The sequence below is a fragment of the Pipistrellus hanaki genome (genome assembly GCF_964339955.1).
Source record: "Pipistrellus hanaki genome assembly, chromosome: 4".
Classification (NCBI taxonomy): domain Eukaryota; kingdom Metazoa; phylum Chordata; class Mammalia; order Chiroptera; family Vespertilionidae; genus Pipistrellus; species Pipistrellus hanaki.
In genome coordinates this window covers 9,233,666-9,256,842 of record NC_140506.1, presented here as the reverse complement: position 1 = coordinate 9,256,842, position 23,177 = coordinate 9,233,666, and the positions used below count along the sequence as shown (strand labels likewise).

The window sequence follows — 23,177 nt, the reverse complement described above, 5'->3', positions numbered from 1 at the left end:
CCATATATATTTCTAATGAATAGGAATGCTTATGCTGAATAATATTCCTACTGAATAATTCAATTTAACATGGCCTCATTGAGACGACCTCCACTTTTCTTTCCATTGACATTACAACTTAATATGATCTGTAATAAAAAAAAATCACAAATAATGTTTTGTTCAGCTAAGATACAAATATTATCAGAGATGTTTCTTAAATATTTCTGTTCATAATTAATATATGAATCTAATAATTCTAGGGCATATATTTCAAAGAACAAACAAATCTCAAGTTAATACTTAAAAACAGTAGTAATTCTATTTCAATCACTAATCAGTATAAAGCTTGCTCCCAAAGTCTATATTCATGGTTGTCATACTTTAGCACTGTGAAATTTATAGAAACCAGCTGTTCCTATCCTCACTGTTCTCTTATATACAGTTTTTTTTTTTTTGGGGGGGGGGGGGGGGACGAGGAAGAGAGATCCCTCAGCCCAGCGTGTGCACTCTCGCAGTCCAGGACCCCTCGGGGATGTCTGACTTCTGGTGGGGAGCAGGCCTAAGCTGGCAGTTGAACATCCCCTGAGGGCTCCTTAGCGCTGCTGCTGTGACAAGGCTGGAGAGGCTCCCACCACCATCGCTGCACAAGCAAGCCATGAGCCAGACTTCTGGCTGAGCAGAGCTCCTTCTGTGGGAGTGCACTGAGCACCAGGGGGCAGCTCTTGCATTGAACATCTACCCCCTGGTGGTCAGTGCATGTCATAGCAATTGGTCATTCAGCTGTTTGGTGGGTTTGCATATTAGCCTTTTATTATATAGGATAGTCATTGGATATTTAATGAATGTGAACTCTTTGAGATTGGCAACCTGTTATGCTATACTTTCTGTGTTTTCAGACAGATTCTGCTCTGCTCTGTTCCTTTTCTGGAGAGCTTCTTAATGTAACTTTTATCTGATTGGTATTGCTGTAATTGATATTGGTGATAAATTTATTCAATGATTGAAGAAATAAATTGAACAGTGATTCAAAGTTGGTAACATAGCTCTGCAGGGCTCATTATCTCCCTGGGTTTCTACTTCCACTGCTGTGTATCTGTCTGATCCTTTCAGAGTCAGCAGTTGATGCATAGATGTTGAGCCTCTAAGTTCTACTGTTAGATAGTGCTAAGATTTTAGCTACTTAACATATTTATACTTGCATTTGCTTTCTATTAGTTCTTATTAAAGAAGAATTAATTCAGGTATTCAATAATAAAATATGTTGGCTACTAAATTAACAAAATATTCAGTTCAAGTGAAAGATGATAAACTGGAGAAGTTTCGTTTTTATGGTAAAGATCTAAGGATACTCTAGAATAAATGTTTTCTTTTGTTGTTGTTCTTTTCTTTTCTTTTTTTTGCCAAAGACCATCACCTTCACTCAAATTCAATAACAATACAAACAAGGTGTCAAAACAGATGCCTAGAAAGTATTTTAAGTTAAACCTTGAGAAAGCTCAAAATATACCTTTTTCTACCTGAAAGTTCCCAGATGGAATAATCAAATTTACCTATGTATGTTACTGTTAATTTGGCTTAATATGTCTTCCTCAAAAAGTAATTAATTTCAATGATGCCTCAGAGAAGTAATGAATTAAATGAGTGAACACTTTAGAATAATAAGAAATGGATCTATAAGGAACAATTTGTTAGTAAAGCCTTATCTAAAATTAAAAACAAGATAAACCCTAATTAAATCAGGATTCACAGGTAATTTATTATTTATTTTTAATGGGATCCAAGTTGTATGTAAGTGGGTAACATTTAGATGATATCATAATCACTTTGAGTATATAGACTCCCATGTGTGTTGTTATTATTTTTTTCACTTATTTTTTATTTACTTATTTTTTATTGATTATGGTATCACATAATTGTCCTCATCCCCCCATTCCCATCCCAAATCTCTCCCTATATATCCCCTCGCCCCCTGTTGTCCATAGCTACTGGCTAAGCCCATATGCATGCACACAAGTCCTTTGATCTCTTCCTCTTGCCCCTCCCCTACTTTCCCTTTGAGGTTTGAGAATCCGATAGCTGTTTCTCTTTCTCTGGGTCTGTTTATGTTCATCAGTTTATGTTATTTATTATTTCCTCTAGATGTGTGAGATCATGAGCTCTAAGAAAGGAGCTCTAGGTCCTTGTAAGAACCTAAACTGAGACAAGCCATAATGATTATGCTGAGAGGCAAATGAGTCAGTCTGTAGTGAGTTCTTTTCTGGGCCAACAGTTCTTTTGAGTCCCAAATAGCTCCTTATGTGTACATGTCAGCCATGCTATTTCAGATCTAGTTGGTGGACAAATGGTGGTGATGCAGGTCTGACCGTCTCTGGTTTGGTCCTGGGCATCCTTCAGTAACACGCAGCAACTGTCTGCTGGTATGGCGAGGAGTTGTCAGCATCTTCCATCTCTGAATTGTTTCTCTTCTATCTTCATGGCTGGAGCACTTCTGTCTATTCTTCTTTGTTACAGGATTCCAGATGGTCTCGGAGTTGTTTTCTGAAAATATACAAACATATTCTTGACCAAAAGTTAATAAAGGGATATTTTCTATAAATTTGACTTGGGATCCTTTTTCATTTATTTTTTTCCTCAAATGATTTTCCTCTGTCTTGTTTTGACACCAGGTGTTTATTTTCATGGGTATCTTTATTATTATTGATGTGGACTAAAATAGGATAGAGTAAGCTTTAAAAAATGAAAACAGAACAGCCATGAAATAAAATGTATATATATATAGAAATGTCCCTGAATTTTCATAAAACCCTCTCAGATCCTAGTTTTCCCTCCTTTAGTTTCCTCTTTGCTTTATTTTAATTTACTATATTAAATGAGAATTTACAATAAATGTGAGATTCGGGCTGAGCAGTTAATTTCTCAGCCTTAATATTTTTCTTGTAATTATCAGTATGATAGGTTTATAAAACCAAGAGCCATATCATGCAGTGGTTAGTAGCATAGTCTTTAGAGTCAGAGCACCTGGGTTCAAACCACAGAATCTTCTGCATACAACTGGTAACCCTAGCAACCTTGTCTCCACAAATTTATCCTCAGTGGAGAACCACTGCTCAACAATTCTTCCTGATCCATCTTCCTGAAGTAAGTTCAGTTGATATCCTTCTGGCTGAAAAACTTTCAGCAGCTCCTGTATTGCCTTGAAAAACATTCTCACCCCTCTGATTCTGGCTTCCACTCTGTTTCCTAGTATATTCCTTATTTCTGACATATCTTCTCTATAATTTAAACTGGCTGATCTATGAGAAACTCTTCAGGTAGATATATGGACAGGTAGTAAGTAGAAGGATGGATAGATAAATAGATAGATGGACAAACAGACAGATAAATGGCAGCTTGACCTCATTTTAGAATTAAATAACAGTGAATTTCATTTTATGAAACTTAACTCTTTTAGCCAAATGGGATTTGTTATCTTTGTCAGCATCTTCATGCAAGTCCAAAGTTTATAAGGTTGAGTTTTTAAACCTTATAATGTTCAATTATTTAAATTGAATTTATTGGGATGACACTGGTTAGTAAGATTATGTAATTTTCAAGTGTATAATTCTATGGTACATCATCTGATTATTGCTTTAAGCGCTCACCCCCAAAATGAAACATTCCATCATTATAGAGTTGACCCCTTTATATTTTACTATTCTCCACTTCCCTTCCCTCTGGTAACCACCATGCTATTGTTAGTGTCCACAAGTTTTTGTTGGTTTGCTTTATTGTTTGTTCATTTGTTGCTTTCAGTTTTATATGAGTGAAACCATATGTTTGTTAATATTTTCTGACTTATTTCACTGAGTATGATATTCTCAAGATCTACCTATGTTGTCGCAAATGGCAGGATTTCATCTTTCCTTCTAGCTGTGTAGTATGCCATTGTATGTACCACATCTTCTTTGCCCAGTTATCTATCAAAGGTCACTTTGGTTGTTTCCAAATGGCCATCAAGACATTTTTTTTACTTATCAGTTTGTTTATTGGGTTTCTAATTGGCAAGCTTTTTTGGAACCCTTCGGAGAGTAAAGAAAGATACATGGAAAAATGAGAAGCATGAGCTCGGGGAATCTAATATGTTAACACACGAGGGCACACTTGGTGATGAATGCATGCTACATATTAGACAAGTCAACATTATTTGTTTTTTTAAATGTATTGTAGTGACATTTGGTTAATAAGATTGACCAATACATGATCTGTATATTGCATTGTGTGCCCATCACCCCCAAAGTCATGTTCAGTTTTTATATCTATAAATTTGATTTTGGAAAACCCCATTGCAATATGAGTAAAATGCCCACATATAGTTAATATTTTTTAAATAACTTTAGACATCTCTGATCATGCAAGAGTTGACTGAGGCAGGAATGGCTTCCTGGGCGGTGGGTGGGGTGTGACCTTGTAGTTGCTCAAGACACTGTCAGCAGGACCCTGTGTTTGCTTAAATGCTCTGCTGCTGCTATCTTGAAATTCTTAATTGTTTTATTTTTGATTTTATGTTTTTCAAGTGCAGTCCCCCGGGACAGTGAGACATGGGCATGATGAGCAGAGGCTGCGGGGGGCAGCTGGGCACACACAGGGCCGGGCCTGCAGGCACAGGAGGCAGGGCAGAGCCAGCAGTTGGCCAGACAGCAGGCTCACACAGGCATGCCTCAGCAGTCTGGGATGCGGTGTGCCCAGTGCCACCAAAGCAGGGCTCACAGGCTAGCAGTGGCAATGGCAGCTGCAGCAGCAGCAGTGGCCGCCAACGCGATAAGACGAGCTCCCCCGAGGTGGACAGGGAGAGAACCCAGGGGGGGAGGCCAGCTGCCCGTCACTCCCAGGAGCCTGTTCCTGCAGTCTCCACATAAATATTAAATCTTCTGCCTAAGTTCCAGGGCAGTGTCCTCAGAGCTCAGGCAATAAACTCTGCCAATAAATTACGACAAAATAGAGAATACTCATGGACATTGCAATAAAGCATTTGAGGGAGTTATTAGAATTCTTTGTTGCTTACAATGCCCAGTTTTGAAAACAGCTGCAACATTGCAAAGCGCATATCCACCAGCCTAGAAATACAGATTAAATTCAAAGTTCATCACATTTGATGGAACATAACACTATTTTCATGTGAAGCTGTAAATGAGCTAATTATTAACAAGGAAGATAATTTTTTTAAATTAAACTATTTCTTATAATTGAAAACAAGGGAAAATAATATATAAACAGTTTTGGATTGTATACAAATCATAAAGCTACTTTTGGTTTCCTGCATGACCTCAACAAGTTACCAGAAATGTTAGAGAAAATATTAAAATACCATTTAGACATTTACATCAAATTCAGTATAAAGTCAGTAGAAGGAATGCAGGTGTTAAGTATCTTGACTGTGTTGATTAAGACACAGACCTACATAGACAATAAAACTGCATAACACTAACTACTCACACATATGACTACATGTAAATTATTAAAATGTGGATGAGATCTCTGGATTGTATCCATGTTAATTTCCTGACTGTGACCCTATGTTATAGATGTAACCTTTGGGGAAAACTGGTGAAGGGTACATCTCTATTATTTGTGGAAAATGGCTACAGTGTTTGGACAGGTTCAAGCTTCAGACTAATGAGAGGGCACAATCCTCTTGTCGCAAAGCCACGTGCAAGTCCCAGCACACGTATAGCCAAAGGCTATAGTTGTAAGCTTGACCTTATGGACCCAAACTGTGGTCCCATGTGGCTAAGTGATATGGGCTGCTGCAGGAAATGCAGCAAACAAGTAAACAAAGCTTGATCAGGTGCATGTAATTGAGTAGGTTCCAAACCTAGGGGAACATTATAAATATCTTGATCATGCCCTTACTTTGCCTCATGGAATCTGGCTATAAAATAAAGACTTGGCTTGAAGGCCATGGCACTGTCTCTCTAATCAGAGGGCAGCATCCCACCTAGCCCCAGCTTTATGCTCTTGTCTGTCTTTCCTAATCCTTCACCACCACCCCTCAGGTTCACCCATGACCATGCTGGCACAGCACAGTTTTTTTTTTTTTTAATAATTTGCATTTTAAACTATAATTAACATACAAGGATTAATTTTTAGGTCACATTTATACATACATGAAACTGACTTGTATGAAGTGTTTTGTCTTTGTAGATAAATTCTTTTATGAGAATAAGTTCCAATGTACTAATAATTATATGTTAAAATTATTTATCAGAAATTTATCCCAATGTTATTGCAGCCTACAGATTGCTCTTAATAACTCCAGAAAAATTTGCATCAACAAAAAGATCTTTCTTGAAATTAAAAAAAGCAGCAAGAATTATTTGTAATCTTGTTAGCCAAAAGCAACTGAACTCACTTTCGTTTTTTTCATTAAAAATAAAATTACTATTTGAATGAATTTTGATACCAAGGAAGTGACTTTGCAGAAAATAAACCAGAAAAAGTGTGTGACCAATCAAGATATCATAATAATATAGTATTATGATAATACAGTATTTATGGTATATAATCATACCACAATATTATTTTTAAATGTGTACATTTATGTTGTTACTAATCAGTCAGTATTACCCCATTAAGATCTGTAATAATATATTTTAATGGAAAAATATTTATATATTTTATCTTTAACAATGTTGGTGTGTTTTTTTTTTCTGAGTTCTGAACTAAAGTGTCCAAAGTTTCAGTTTATAGTAGGCTTTATAAATTAAGTCTGGGCCTAGAGAATTTGATGCAAATTAAACAAAAAATAATAATTTTATCACAGGGTAGATAAGTTATATTGAACAGCTTATTTTTGGAGAATTGAGGTTGGCATAAACTTTTTAAAAATATATTTTATTGATTTTTTTTTTTTTTTACAGAGAGGAAGGGAGAGAGATAGTTAGAAACATCGATGAGAGAGAGTCATCGATCAGTTGTCTCTTGCACGTCCCCTACTGGGGATGTGCCCGCAACCAAGGTACATACCCTTAACCAGAATTGAACCTGGGACCCCGAATTGAATCAGTCCGAATGCTGACGCTCTATCCACTGAGCCAAACCGGTTTCGGCTAGCATAAACTTTTGAAGTGACATCATAAACTGCATCTACTAACTAATCTCAGAAGTCATCTTTCTTTTTTTCTCCAGAGATTTGCCAAGATATGATTTTCTTATTTTAATCTATTTTAGTATTTTTTAAAAAGCCAGCGAGATTCATCATCAACCCTAACATTTGTAGGAAATCTTGCCATTTATCAGACTTGTATTTCAGAATGCTTATTTTTTTATTTAAGAAATATAAGATTATGGGCTTCAGAAATATAAGAATTATGAGATTAAGGATGTTAGAAAGGCCTGATTTCCTGGAAACTTTGAAATGAGCTCATCAGCATTCATCCTTGGCATTTTTATGTGATGCCCACACCATTGTCTCAAAAGTGATTTTAGTTTTAAAAACAACAAACCTAAAATTGAATAGGCAGGCATGTCTGAACAGTGGACAATGTCTAGGTCAGTGGTTGGCAACTTGCGGCTCTCGAGCCACATGTGGCTCTTTGGCCCCTTAAGTTTTTAGCAAAGACCAGCTTATGAGTACCCCAATTAAGTTAATAACAATGTACCTACCTATATAGTTTAAGTTTAAAAAAATTTGGCTCTCAAAAGAAATTAAAATCGTTGTACTGTTGATATTTGGCCCTGTGGCTAATGAGTTTGCCGACCACTGGTCTAGGTCACAGTGCCAGGCAGGCTTGGAAAACCATCAGTCGGTCTATGAGCCATGAGAGAGACATCTCTGCAAATGCTGCATTGCCAGGTGTCTCCACTCTCAGTAACTGGAATACTTCCGCGAAAGGCCAGGCTCACATTTTATTCTGCTCTCAATAATACAGTATTATTATTCTGCTCTCAATAATACAGTATTGCCGAAACCAGTTTGGCTCAGTGATTAGAGCATCAGTCTGCGGATTGAAAGGTCCCAGGTTCGATTCAGGTCAAGAGCATGCATATTGGTTGCGGGCACATTCCCGATAGGGAGTGTGCAGGAGGCAGCTGGTCAATCTTTCTTTCTCATTGACATTTCTAGCTCTCTATCCCTCTCCCTTTCTCTCTGTGGAAAATCAATAAAATATATTTTAAAAAAATAATAATAATACAGTATTATTCTGCTCACAATAATACAGTATTATTATTTATTGTATGATGCATAATCAGACCACAATATTGTTTATAAGTGCTGGCTCAGTCCATGTTCTCTCTCTCCTCTGTTCCAGAACGACTCCTGGGGGAAGCAGTATTCCTATGCGCTCTTCAAGGCCATGAGCCACATGCTGTGCATCGGGTACGGCGCGCAGGCCCCGGTCAGCATGTCGGACCTGTGGATCACCATGCTCAGCATGATCGTGGGCGCCACTTGCTACGCCATGTTCGTGGGCCACGCCACGGCTCTGATCCAGTCTCTGGATTCCTCCAGGCGGCAGTATCAAGAGAAGGTAATGTGTTTGCTCTCTACTATCTCCGACCAGCTAGTTCATAAACTTAACTAATAGCATTCAAGATAACTAAACCATCTCCTCCATCAAACGTGTAATGTGATAAAATGTTTAATGCAGGAAAACACAATCTGTTTCCATATTTTGAGGTTTTGTCAAGATGGTCCTATTAGCTTTCATTTGTTTCAAATTACTCTCTTGAATGATAATTAAAAGGAAAGAAAAAAAGAAAAGAAAAGGAAAGGAAAGAAAAAAAAGAAATTTAAAAGCCTCTGAATTTGCACTCACAGGAAAAATAGTTACATGTTTCAAAATGTCTGAAGCTGATTTAAGGTGTTATCAAGGTTCGTGATCTATGGTATTCCCTCAGTTAAAATAATAGGAAGCCTTCTCTAGCATATGTTAAAAAATGTTAGCTGATTAAATGGGGAGAGGCATCCATTGGCTGTGTCCCTCTGTGCCCTTGCGTATTAACATCGTAATTCATGTTACAATCCGTATGCTTAGCTCAACATATGTTGCCCTTGTGTCTAGATAAGTCACCACACTCTCCAGTCTTAAACATGCATATTAACAGCTGCTCTCATGCATTCATATACACCATCTGTAATTAAAATGAGTGCAGTTCAAAATTGCTCAAAAGAGAGTAAAAGTAGATATATGCAATTATTTATTTTATGATTTTTTTTTCATGTGCTGAACAGTTTTGGCTGAGGCTAGACATTGGGCCATCAGACAGTTCTTACATTCCTGACTAAACATAAATAATGCTCTGAGAGATAAATAAGAATATTTCATCACTGAAGGAATAATTTACTCTATAGGGGCTCTGTTGAACCTGAGAATATATAATATATACCTTGCCAAAGAGTATTTCTGAAAGTAACAGAACACTACTTCTGATGAGAGGCCACAGCTTAGACTTATAATTCCTTACAAAATAGCCAAAGGTCATTTCAGTTTCATTTGTGAAAGTTTTCAACACTGTACTCACACCATAGGAGAAAGGGAGCCTGGGTTCTTTATTTCTCCTGATGGTAATTACATGGCCGCCCATTGTTATAAAAGCAAGTGGTATTTTATTACTAAAGCAATGAAAAACTGAACCATCAGAATTGCTTTGAGGTTCATTTTCATATAAAGTCTCCAATTAAATTGTAAAGAACAAAGCCCATAATGATGGACAAGAGACTGAATACAGCTGTGGCTTTGACTGAAAATTGTACCTTAAGGGAATTGGGGCTAAATGAATGGGGATTTAAGATAAAACTACAACACAGTGTATGTTCCTATTAAGCTCTTTCTTTTTCCCTTTTAGTTGATACTATTTTTCATGAAAATACTCTTTTCCTACCTCCTTTTTGTCCACAACATTACATATTTTCTCAAATACAAATGAGTCCCCAAATTCCAGGATGGCATTTATTACCATTATATTTCCTATTAAGTGGGCTCACCATTTGTCTGTTTAATTCTACTGTATGAACCAGGTCTAATTTGGAAACCTAGTTCATTCAATGATGTAATTGTAGACATTCACAAAGAAAATTATTATGATGTTTGCCATAATTTAAATAATCAAGTTTTGGTTTTTAATGAAATGTATTGGGGTGATGTGGATTATATGGGCTTGGGGTATACAATGCTATGACACGTCATCTGTCCATTGCACTGTGTGCCCACCACCCAAAGTCAAATCTTCTTCCATCACCACATAGTTGACCCTGTTTAACTTTTTACCTCTGCATCTTACAAGTGCTTAATAGAGGGTAAGCATACTGGGAGTGGAATTTCTGGGTCATATCATTATTCTAAGCTTAACTTTTTGAGGGACCTCTTATTTTATAGTTATCAGAACCATCTGCCATGAATGCCTAACCAATTAATATTGATATTATTTTCACTGCCCTATATTCATTAGCAACATATTTTTATGTAAAAGAAGCCAGCACTAATGAATACCTTTTATAGTCGTCATTAAGAATGTGCTGGTGTTCAGCGTTCACTCTGAGGTTTAAATTGGCAAGCCATTGATCCTTCATCCTTCCTTGTAAATGAAGGACTATCATCAGGACTATCACATACACTTCTTAGTCCGTATAAATCATTTTTTAAAATCACTCTAATCTTCCAAATTTGTAAAAGCTAATAGTATAAGCAGAGACAAAGGCTGCCACCAAGCCCTGCTCTCCTTTTCAATCCACTCAAGTCCTGTTTGCAATCAAGCACACTTCAGGCCATTGCAAATAAAGTGATTGTGGTCACTACACTTGTTTCTCCCATAATAAGACCTTCAGGAAGAATTTGGGTGGACGTGGAGTGGTGCCAAATAAACTTTTAAACTGTCTATTTCCTAGCCAGACAATTATAATTGTTCTCTCAACAAACCAGATGCTTCTGACCTGCCCCTCCCTTCTTCCTAACCCCTTACATGTCTGTACCCCTTTCACTGTTTACATAGGTTTTGTTACTGGACTAACGGGTTCTGTTTGCCTACACACATCAACGCCCAATTAGGTAGGAACAAAACTTTGCGGCCAAGAAGAGTTTATTAGTTGAGGACTAAAGACACAGGTGAGCTAATGCTCAAAGACCTGGCTCCCAGAGGCTTTCAGGGATGGATTATATTGGGGGGCAGGGGAGCATCAGTCATGGTGACTAAGGGAGTTAGGGTCACAGTTTCTACTGATTGGCTGGCGCTACAATAGGGGGTCATTGGTCATTGCATCTGGTCCTACGTCAGCCTGGTGTTGCTTCATCTGGTTTCCCAGATTTTCTGGGCCTGGAGCTGAAACACAACTGAGACCTAGCTATTGTCTCTGGTTTGACTGAAACTGTGTCTCGGATCAACAGACCCTGGGCTTTGTTCCTGTGACTGTCTGATGCAGATCAGAACCTCATTGTCCTGAGGGTATGATGATTAAGGGAGTGAATGTGCAAGGGAGAAGGAGCAGGTGAGTCAGGTCCTGGATGAGGCCAGCTTCTATCAAAAGGAGAGAAAGGATAAAAGGCCACCTTGAAGAAATGATGTTTCTGTGTGTTTCTGTTCTGTCCTTCTCTCTGGAAGGCTGTGAGGTCTTCCTTGCTTGTTCTAACCCGTAGTAATCTGTTGTGTATATTCCACCTGTCCAGGGGAGAATGAGTATCGTGTGGCCATATCTGTGTCTCTGCTGATATGAATTTCAGCCCATGCATGGTATCCTCAGTACAGTGATGCTGAGGATACAATAGTACTCACATGGGACTCTGAGGAGTAAGAGTGACTATGGGTGTCCAGCCTTTATTCTAGCGAAATGAGAAGAAGGGGGCATAATTTGCACTTTTCTGAATGCTGTCACTTGAGTATATATGACAGCATCTTTTAAAAATCATGTTATGTATTTTATTGAGGCATATGAAAACATGTTGCCTCAGCTTTTCCAGCAATTGATGGCAGGTGTAGGTATACATGTGTTTGACATAAACACAGATCACTTTAGAACTTGAATTTTCAATATGCTTTTCCCTCTGGAATTCTGGCCTTGATTTCCCTGTAAGTAAGTGTATTATTATGTAAGTGTGTTATTATCTAAGTGTCTTTCATCAGGGGTGAAGGGATTTCTTAGTTGCTAGGTTGATCAGGAGTGTGTGTCTTTAGGCCACGATGGACCCACTGTCTCAGGGAGGTGGACGGGGAAGCAGGTTGCTGCTCTCATGTAATTGAGTCTTTAATTTTAAGAAATGTATTTTATCAGAGGAATGGCAAAGCAAAGAGGAAACATCTGGAGTGACAGCCACCATGGTCTGTAAATATCCTATTATTCGGTTAAGAAGACAAAAGCAGCAGCCACCACCTGTTTTGCAACCTTTCTTCATTATATCAAGAAATTTAGCTAGTTGAGCTGCTAATTTGATTTGTTTATTTGGAGGCTCTGATAGTATTTGTCTTCAGAGAACAAAGGGGCTTTGATGTCATATTCATCTTGACCTTTGAAAAATCATATCCACCTGAAGGGTCTTACATGAAAAAGAGCTTGATACCTCATTTTCATGGGCAGCATGGTTAGGGGGGAGACTCGGCTCCAAATCCATGTGCATTCAGCAAACTGTTTCCCGTGCTTTTCTTTATTATTCGCAAAAGCGTCCTTCCTTCCTTTACAAATGAGAACGCCGCCAGCACAACTCCCACATGGCTCCTTAATTAGTTGGAAAGATTTCCGATTCCGCTATACCATATCCTTTTTCTTCCTTGGAGCTGAATTTATCCTACTCAAAGTGCTAGCGAGTGCCACCACGCATTCTCTGGCCAGGAAGCTCGGAGGACAGGGGCTGTCTGTGGGACTCTGTCCCAGGGAACAGTGGTGTGGTAGCCCTGGAGTTAGCGTCATGTGGCCACTTGAGTTGCTAACAAATTAGGTTCCTGGCAGAATGATGACAGTTTACATTCTCAGCTGGGAACTTATTTTTACATTAAGTAAGTATTGAAATGTTCTAGAGAGAGTCACAAGTAAAGAGAGGGAGTTCAAAGATGTTAATTTGACTCAGGAGAAAAATATAATTATCCTAATTTTAAGTCTTACACCACTGACTTTCTGCCTTTATATTTTAATATATCCCACTGGGAGATACATTATCCCTTTTCATGAAGTGATACTTTCTGTACCCGTGTTCTCTGTTACATCTTGAAATTTCCTGCATCTTTATTATAGGTGTTCATGGTTTCAGGTGTGTGCAAAGTGCTAAAGATTCTTCCTCGCCAACCCTTCATTTGGTGCTTTACACTTTACACTTAATCATGCACTGCACATCTAACAGATTCTTGTAATGGCTCCTTGCATTTCCCACTCTCTTATTTATTGATTAATATATAGATTTAATTTTTTAGAAATGTTTGAGTTTTCATTTGAATCTACTCCCTGGAGTTCTCTTTCAAGTGGGTTTGCTGTACTGTATTGGTGTCCTTTGTGTCCTAAGACATAAACATACTGCTAAACACATTCCCAGGCAGAAAGCCGGTCAGGGAGCCATTAATCTGACAAGAACCAGTGCATGGTTTGGTAAGCAATGGAAAGCCCTTGGGGCTTTGAATTCTAATAAGATAGATGTTAGAGAACGGGCAAATAAAGACCAAGAGGTGATGGAGAAACAAAATGGAGGGAGAACGTATGTCTTCCATTAAGCTCTCTGTTAGTAAACATGGAGTACATTATTGAGAATGCCTCTTGTGTACTGTGTCTTAGCTCCTGGGGTAACAAAGACTCTTTAAATAAACATTAGTGAAGTCAGACTTCTTTTCCCTTCTGAAGAATGTATGAAATGAGGTAAATTATGAATTTTTAACCAAGTATGTTGATAGTGTGACTTGAAATACAATTTGATACACAACTGAAGCAAGTATCAATCATTTTTATTATATTTTATTTTTTATTTTTCAATTACAGTTCAATAATATTTTGTATTAGTTTCAGCATAGTGATTGGACAATCATATACTTCGCATAGTGTTCCTCCTGACATTTCCATTACCCAAGTGGCATCACACAGAGTTTACACAATATTATTGACTATCTTTGCCCTGCTGTACCTTACATCCCCATGACTATTGTGTACCTACCAGTCTGCACTTCTCTATCCCTTAACCTTTTTCTCCCAGTCCACCAATCCCTGCTCCTCTGGCAACCATCAGTCTGCTCTCTGTATCTGTGTGTCTATTTCAATGTTGTTCATTTGTTTGTTTTGTTTTTTCAGATTCCACATATAAGTGAAATCAAATGTTTGTTTTTGTCTTTGACACAGAATATTTTCAGCTTTTTATTCTGACTATACTAATATTTCACTTAAAGGAAACAAACGTATATTCAGATGATAATATGATATAGATGATTATATTCTCCATTCACCACTTTAAGCTTTGCCGAGTGAAACTTCACTAGATTAGTATACTCATTTTAAAAGATTTGTCACTATCCTCCTACCTCATCAAGTTATTATTAAAATTAATGAACTAAATTTTGAATGTTATTTAAGAAATTTGGGGAAAAGCTATTATTAAAGCAGCATTAACGTATTTAATGGAAAGTGATCTTTAACTTCAGTATCATAGTTTTATTAAGTGATGTTTAGAGAAGATCCAAGATGTGTTTTAAATGAGGCAAATAGATTATTTTAACTTTTTCCTCAATGAGAACATAAAATACTGATTTCATTTTAATGTTGTAATTTTTTTTTTCCATTTCCCAGTAGTGGGCTGATCATGAGAGCACTGAATTATCTTTTCGTTATTGACAGAACTCTCTCTCTTACTAGGAACCCAGATTGCTAGTGATAATATCTTTCTGAATCCTGAATTAAGGTTCATCTCCAAATTTAGTGGAAAAACAACATATTAGAAGCAGAGGCAGATCTGCTAAAAGCAGATGCATAGGGAGAAACAGCATCTACAACAAGAGCAGGCACAGGAAAATATAAAAACCATGTTCAGCAGCTAGAAAGCCTGCCACACAGCACAGTCTAGCAGTGTAGGAACACACCTCAATCGGCACAGCTGGCCATCCACCTCTGGGCCCCACCGTATGTTGAACAATTTGTAAAATGTATTTTTAATTCAGTGAGAGTTCCTTCTGTTTTGGTGTCATCTGGCTTGGCAGACTGTAAATCTGAGCTGGTCCTACTGACAGGAGAACTGTGGGTAGTAAGCGCTATGAGAGCCGAGGAGGCCACAAATCACTGTGCCTGTAAGAGGATGCACACCTCAGGCTTCCTGCAGGGCAGTGAGCATTCCAGGGCAGACCACGTGGGGCTCAAGTGGAAGGTGCCATTTTGTTTCCAGTTCACCTAACCTTACCTTGTTTTTAAAAAGTTACATTGCTGTTTAATTCCTCCATATTTTTTCATCCAAACGTTTTAGTACTTCGAAACAAACACAGAAATCCTGGCAAACGCTGAAAGACACCTTTAAAAATGTTGTGAACGTTGCTTGAAATATCAGGAAAATTTACAAGTGATGTAAGAAATGGTTATTTTAAAATATATTTAAATGCTTTCAAAAGGCAAAAGGGTAAAAGCCTTACTTGTTTGGCAGTTTTCTTTTCTGGAACACTCTTCTCTGATTGGATGACTCATGCCTCCCAGCTTCTTGGCAATAATATCATAGCCTCCTAGTCATGCGAGCTCCAGGAAGTTGTATGTTGGAGAAATCACAAAATTTAGGAAATTAAATCTACAAATCAGTTCTCTCTTCTTTTCATAAATGATTGAGGTGACTATATTCTAAACTGCTAAAATTTAATAAAGTATTTTGTAGGCAATCACGGTGAGAATCCCTTTTTTTAGGAAAATGAAAAACCTAGAAGAATGCTCCAGCCTGGCCAGTGTGGCTCAGTGGGTGAGCATCCTTCTATGAACCAGATGGTCAGTGTTTGATTCCAGGTCAGGGCACATGCGCCAGTTGCAGGCTCGATCCCCAAAGTGGAACATGCAGGAGGCAGCCAATCAATGATTCTCCCTCATTTCTTCTCTGAAATCAATTTTAAAAAATGTTTTAAGGTGTTCACTGGTTCAATTCCTGGTCAGGGTACATTCCCATGTTGCAGGCTCAATCCCCAGTAGGGGGCATGTAAGAGGCAACCGATCAGTGTTTCTCATATATGTTTCTATCTCTCTAGTTTTCTCTCTCTCTAAAATCAATAAAAATATACTTAAAAAAAAAACAGAATGCTCCAAATTTTATAAAATATAGTAGAATAGCATCCAATTTTCATGTTTTACTCATTATATGAGTAATTAGAAGCTGAATCCACACAAGTCTTTTACAAAGAAAATAGCATTCTGAAAATGAGTGTCCCTGGCACTCACCAGTATTAGAGCAGATCTGTAAGAACACATCCAGATTTTAAATGGCCAATTACCATAAAAAATAATTAATGCTAACGTTAACATGAACATTCTCATAGCCTAAAAGCTGCTGACTAAATTGTGTTCAAGTTTCCAGCAAGGGAAAGAAGAAAGATTTTTCTGTGTAAATATCCTAAGTATGACTTTACTCTAAATTAATTCACATTTTTGAGATAGGAGGCCTGAGAAACAGAGAGATCGAATTATATTCTACCTTCGCAGGTCTGGCTAGCCGAGAGGCAGAGAGACAAAGCACCATTCTTATTGCCCAGCGCTGTGCTTCGGAGGATGCACCCGTAGCTAAAGAGGATACAATGTTCAGAAGTAATTTGCAGCTTGGCCTCTGCATTTTTCTTCCAACCTCCCAAAATTACTATTCCAACATTGCAGCATTTGTAGAAACAATGTTCTCTGAAAAAGATGATACTCAAGCCAAACAATGAATGAGTAGATTAACTGCATTGCTCATGGGTTGAGCTCTTGTATTAGTGTACTAGATTGCAAATGGGCATTGCTTCCAAACATAAGTAACTTTTCACTTAAAAAATTATTTTGTCAGTGCAGTTTAGGTGCTTGTTGGCTTTATAAATACTGAATGTACACTTTAGAAAATCAATTTTTATGATTCTTAATTACTGAATAAAATAGCATTCTACAGATTTTATATTGTTCCAAAGTTTTCCTTTGGTTATATTTGATAAAGGCATAATTGAGATGTCTGAGAGAGGTATTAATATTTTATCATGTTTGTCAATCAGATGGATACACAAAAACCTTGCATTTATCTGAACACAAATGTACCTGCCACTGCGAACATCCTTTCAAAACTCCAGTGCTGCCTGGAGATCTAACGGGGAACATGAGGCATAATGCAGCTGTTTGGCATTTATCACTAAAATCTCCCAAAAAAGTTTTAAAGGAGTCATTTTTTCTTATTTAGTAGTTGGAGAAACTGGTATAAATACATTTTATCTCCAGATGCAGAGCATTTCACTATCTTCGAATGTGAGTAAATAAGTCAGTTTCATGGTTTTTGCTAGCAAATATTCTATAAATTCTGTTTTTTATGGAGCAGAAGTATAGGGAAATACTTCTTTGGCTGGTATTTTTATTCTTTTAAATGTTAATAATATTAAAAATATGCTGACAATCATTGTTGACATTATATTGATGTACCCCGTTACTGTTTTAAATATTTTAATTAACTTCATTGGAGTGACATTGGTTAATAAAATCATATAGGTCAGGTGTACAATTTTTATCATCTTTATAGGGCATTATGTGTCCACTACCCAATGCCAACTCTCCTTCCATCACCATACATTTGACCCCATTTACCCTTTACTACCTCTCATTCATACCCCCTTGCGCCCTCTCCCTCTGGCAACCATCATCCAGTTGTCTGTGTCTATGAGTTTTTCTTGTCTGTTTTTGTTCATTTGTTGCTTTCAGTTTTATAGCCTACATATAATTGAAATCATATTGAATTTTTCTCTCTGACTTATTTTGATATTCTCAAGATCCATCAAGATAAGTAATAACAAGTGTTGGAGAGGTTGTGGAGGAAAAGGAACCCTCATTACTGCTGGTGGGAATGTAAATTGGTACAGCCACTATGGAAAACATGGATGTTCCTCAAAACTTTGGATTGTATAAAGAAAAGGTGGTGCATATATACAATGGAATACTATTCGGCCATCAGAAAAGATGAAATACTGTCATTTGTGACAACATGGATTGATCTTGAGAATACCTCATTATTTTAAATGAATAAAATTTAATAGTTTTATTAGTTCCTCAGGGATTTTAAACCTATTTGTAGATTTTAAAATTATGTATTCATGTTTTAAAATAATAATTGTTTCTTTTTTCATGAAAATTAGTACCATACATTGCAATGGCTTATAAGAAGAAGTGGTGGCATTCAACATACAAAATGTATTACTGCATAATAACCTGTAAAAAATTGCCAGGATATTTGAGTGATACTATTGGCTGTGGTGTTTCACAATGTTGGGGTTGGGGGGACCCTAGGATCTACTGTTTCCTTTATAAACTTATCTGAAATTCTTACAGAATAGATTGGATTATGTGAATTCAGAGAATTTCTCTCTGATTTTTTCAGAAAAATATTAAGTTATCATCAAAGGCATAAGGTTATATGGGAATATAGCTTATTAATAGGCTATGTTCTTCCTCTCTGCACTAGCTAATCTTATACTTATTAAGGCTCTTACATAAATTGATTGTAAGAATTACATAAGAAATCTAGCTTTGTTCCCTTGAACAAGAGCTTTGCGATACGATAACAACGCTCCTAATTGGAAACACCGTGTGATTTAGTGCAGCTGAAGAGAGCTGCTCATAATTACCATGCTCACGGCACACGTACCCTTAGTCTGCCATTTAATTTGGGAAAGGAAGTAACATTTTATAATTTTTAGTTGTATAAAAAGTGAGGGAATTAACCTCATTTTGAACAAGTGGCAGGATGTCTTAATCTCCTAGTCCCAGGAAATTCCTGTGATGTAAGCGACAAAAAACAAAACAAAAAACAAAAATCACCTCATGATCCTCTGACATCAAAATATAACATTACTGTATTTATAGTATATGAAATATGTAAAAGGAGGTACAGGTGCAAGAACACACAGAGTACAAGGAATTCACTGGTGTGTTAGCAGGTGTCATGTTAATGAAATTTTATGCTCGGTAGTTTTCCTATTTTGGGTGGTAAAATATACATAACAAAATTTATTATTTCAACTATTTTACACATATTATAAGCATATTTATTAACCTAGAATGCAGCAAGTTAGAACATTAATGAATGCCCCAATAACATCACCCCAATATAATTTACTTTCTTCCAGCAGGGCATAGTAGTGTGCACCAGCTATCCATAATATGCAGGTGGAGCAAAAGTAGGCTTACAGTTGTTTGTATGGAAAAATACAAAATAATTAATGATAATACAAGAATAAACTTGTGTTTTGGGTGCTCACAACTGTAAAGTTACTTGAATTCACACACTTTAACTTGTTGTTCAAGTTCTTGTGTCTTCACTTAGTGTATTTTGAAAATATTTCCAGCTCTGGCCAGCTAGCTCAGTTGGTTAGAGCATCATCCCAGTTTGTCAAGGTTGCAGTTTGATACCTGGTCAGGGCACAAATAAGAATCAACCAATGAATGTGTAAATAAATGGAGTGGCAAAGGGATGTTTCTCTCTCTCTCTCTCTCTCTCTCTCTCTCTCTCTCTCTCTCTCTCTCTCTCTCTCTCTCTCTCTTTTTCTCTCTCTCTCTCTCTCTCTCCCTCTCTCTCTCTCTCAAATCAATTAAAATTTTCAAAAATATACATAACTTTCTTTCTATAAATTTCATTGTTATAAAAACAATGTGATCTACCTTCTTAAATTTTTGAGTATCCACTACATTATTGCTGACTGCATACAGCAGATAACTAGAGCTCATTCATCCTGCCTACTGAAACTTCATTCCTGCTCATTAGTGACTCCCCTTTTCCTTCTCCCTCTAGCTCCTGAGAACTACCTTTTCTTCTTTGACTCTATGAACTTGACTATTTAAGACACTTATATAACTGGAATCCTGCAGTGTCTTTCTGTGACTGGTCTTTCACTTAGCACAATGCCATAAATGTTTATCCATGTTCTTGCATATTGGAAACCTTTCTTATTTTTTGAGCATTAATAGCATTCTATGTTATGTATATACCACATTTTTTATCTATTTATCTATTGATGGACTTTTAGGCCGTTACTAGAAATTGTCGATTGTGAATAATGTTGCAATAATATAGGAGTGCTAATATATCTTCTAGATCATTAAATATAGGAGTGTTAATATCTCTTTCAGATCATAAAACCTCCCTAAATCTTAGGCAAATCATTGTCAACATATAGATATAAGGAATGGTTGCATTCATTGCCTTCTCAAATACTTACCATCTCTTTATCTGGTTTTACCAAAAACCATCAATTTTGTTCTGGGTTAGTTTGAACTGGAGTCTGACAAAGGCTTTAAATACTTGGCTGCAGGTGATTGTGTGCAAAATAGGCCCCTAAATATTTGGAAAATTACTGATAAAAATGGATCCTACCACAGGAAAAGAGCTAGAGCAGCATGGGCAGCAATTGAAAAGACAATTTCGTGGAAAGACAACAGGTCTACACATCTTGGAGCCACTGAAATAAGAAATGAATCAAGTAGAAGCCTCAGAAATATGGAAAAATCCAGGCAGTAACTGCTGTACTAAGTATAGTATAGAGGTGTTATTCATATTGATTACCATGAGTCATCAAGGACCATTTAAATGGGATTCAGCATGGTTAGAGCACATTTCAAAGCACATCCAGTATGTTCTGGCCATGGAATGCAGGGTTGGAAAATGACCTACAAGGTTCTAAAGCTCTTTGAATTATGGAGTGCAGAGATCTCCAAATTTGAGATCTTTGGGGAGACAAAGAAACACCTTTATGTTCCTTTTTTTTTTTTTTTAATAATTGTAGTATGTTTACATAATACTTTAGTCTTGTACCCTTTCCTATTTGAAGTTCCTTGGCCATATCTCACACGTGTAATTGTGCCAATGCAGGACTTTGTCTCTGGTTAGGTCAGATATAAATTAGGAAACTAACATTTATTTAGCACCACATTTCATTCTCGGATTTGGTTCCTGTAATTTCTGTTTTGAAAAAACAGTTACTAGTTCAAGGCTATGTAACCCAAAAACAACAGAGCTGAAATTTGGACTCAGATCTGACTGTCCCCAATGGGAGAGTTCTTTGCAACATATGCCATCTCTCTCCTGAAATACCCTTAAATGGGGACATGCATATTGGCATTACGGAAGCACATTTTGGTCCATGCAAACACATTTTGTCCTAAAATTTTATAAGACAGTATCCGTTATCTTTAAATGAGAACATTAAAAAAAATTATTAATAACTAACAAAAGCACAAAATTTGCAGTAATCACAAACTGAAGAATGGAAATTAGGTTGAAGATAAATGAAAAAGTATAAAACTATCTCAAAATCTTAGCGATCTCTTCTCTCTCTAAATTTTTCCATGATTGGTTCCCTCCATTCCCTCCATCCATAGTTGTCCATTTTTGCTTCTTTACTTTCCTCAACACAGAGGTTACCACCTCACAGAGCACACATTTATTTTGAAATTATAGGCCCAGTACACAAAATTCATGCAAGGGGCTTGGCCCTCACAGCCTTGCAGCCCCATACCCCTGTGGCCCCGCCCACTGGTCTTTCTGGAAGGTCATTCCTCCATCCAGTCTAATTAGCATATTAGCCCTTTATTATATAGGATGTTTGAGTTTTATGAACATCAGGCCTTCCATTAATGTGACATCTGTCTCTACAGTTTCTAGCCACTGTCCCTGGTTCTGCTGTGACGACAGAGCACTAAGTCAAACCCTGTCTCTCGATTGCTTTCTCCTCTAGGGTAGATACTGCCTTCCTCCAGCAGTTCTCAGAGGATCCATGTTCCTCACGTTATGAGCTCCTGCTTGCTCTCTTCGTATTTTAAACCGGCAGTTCTCAACCTGGGCTGCACGTCTGAGTTTCCTGGAAGCCTTTAAAAAATAGTCATGTCAGGAAGTCAGAGAGATCTTTACTGCTTCATGAGCGATGTGCAATGCAAAATTCACAGAAAACATGGGCATATGTTCAGTGTGTGAAGAACGTGGTTCAGAGTCCCAGCCCCTCAGTGAAAGTACATCTTGGCCTCAGGCATGCTATTCCTCCGATGAGTCTCAATTTCTCATGAGGATACAAGCATATGCAAGCCTGCCTCCTGGGCTTGGTGGGAAGAACAAATGTTCTTTGGAAACTAAATCATCCTGGGAATGTTATCACCACTACTATCATCACCTGTTTAATTTTTAAAGATAGAGATTGCTTTCTAATAATGCTGCCCACATATCAGCTTACTCAGTGTAGTCCCTAACTTCTGTACCTTTTCTAGCTTTGAGATATTCTTTTCCTCATTATTTATTTAGATAAAAATAAGACATCTCAAGAATTCCTCAACAAATAAACACATTGAAGGAGCATCAATAAAAAGGAGAACCCAAGTTCTTAAACGGGCCATTCATCACTCTATTGCCCTTTATCTCTTTTACAGGGTTATATATATGAAACGGTATTTATCTTTAGCATTTTTATGTGTTTTGTGTTTAGCTAAGAGCACAAATCTGCAGTCGAGAGAAAAGTATTCTAGGCTTTGCTCTGTCACTACCTTCTGTGACCTAACAGACTTGTAGAGAAAGTACTTAGAGAAGAATAAAGAGATGTTTGACTATAATGAATAGCAAATGTCAGTCCATTGTAAAAAAACAAAACAAAACAAAACAAAAACAAACAAAAAAAACCCAACAGTTTATAATTATAAAAACCTTAAATTAACAAGAATAATATATGTAGGTGCTACTACTTAAAATGTGATTTCCATTTTTAGTTATTTATAACCTTCTAGTTATCTCTTCCTTCCACCCTTGATGCTGTAGTGTAGAAAAGATGTGAAAAATTTATATATCAATCATTTTTCTAATCTGAACTGTATTATGTTGGAAATGTATTCAGTATTTTCTGAAGCACTAAAATCATCTGCTTTAATATAGAAAATATTAAAGTGCTGGAATGTTATTTTAATGTAGGAAAATTGAAGGTCAGATGTGTTCAGTTTTTTTTTAGATAAATCTTATGAATCCCAAGTTTATTTTCATTTTCAGGGGTTTTATTTGTATCTGCTTTTTTACTTGTTCAATGATATTAGAGGAATA

At 37.0% G+C, this 23,177-nt stretch overlaps 1 protein-coding gene across 2 annotated transcripts in view; it reads left to right on the top strand.

Annotated features, from left to right (window-relative positions):
* HCN1 (hyperpolarization activated cyclic nucleotide gated potassium channel 1) overlaps positions 1-23,177 on the top strand; it is a 267,988-nt gene that overhangs the window by 193,223 nt on the left and 51,588 nt on the right. For both annotated transcript variants that reach the window (XM_084881672.1, XM_084881671.1), the window contains one exon: positions 8,271-8,489. In XM_084881672.1, coding sequence (XP_084737798.1) covers positions 8,271-8,489 — 219 coding nt within the window. The remainder of the gene's footprint in view (positions 1-8,270; positions 8,490-23,177) is intronic.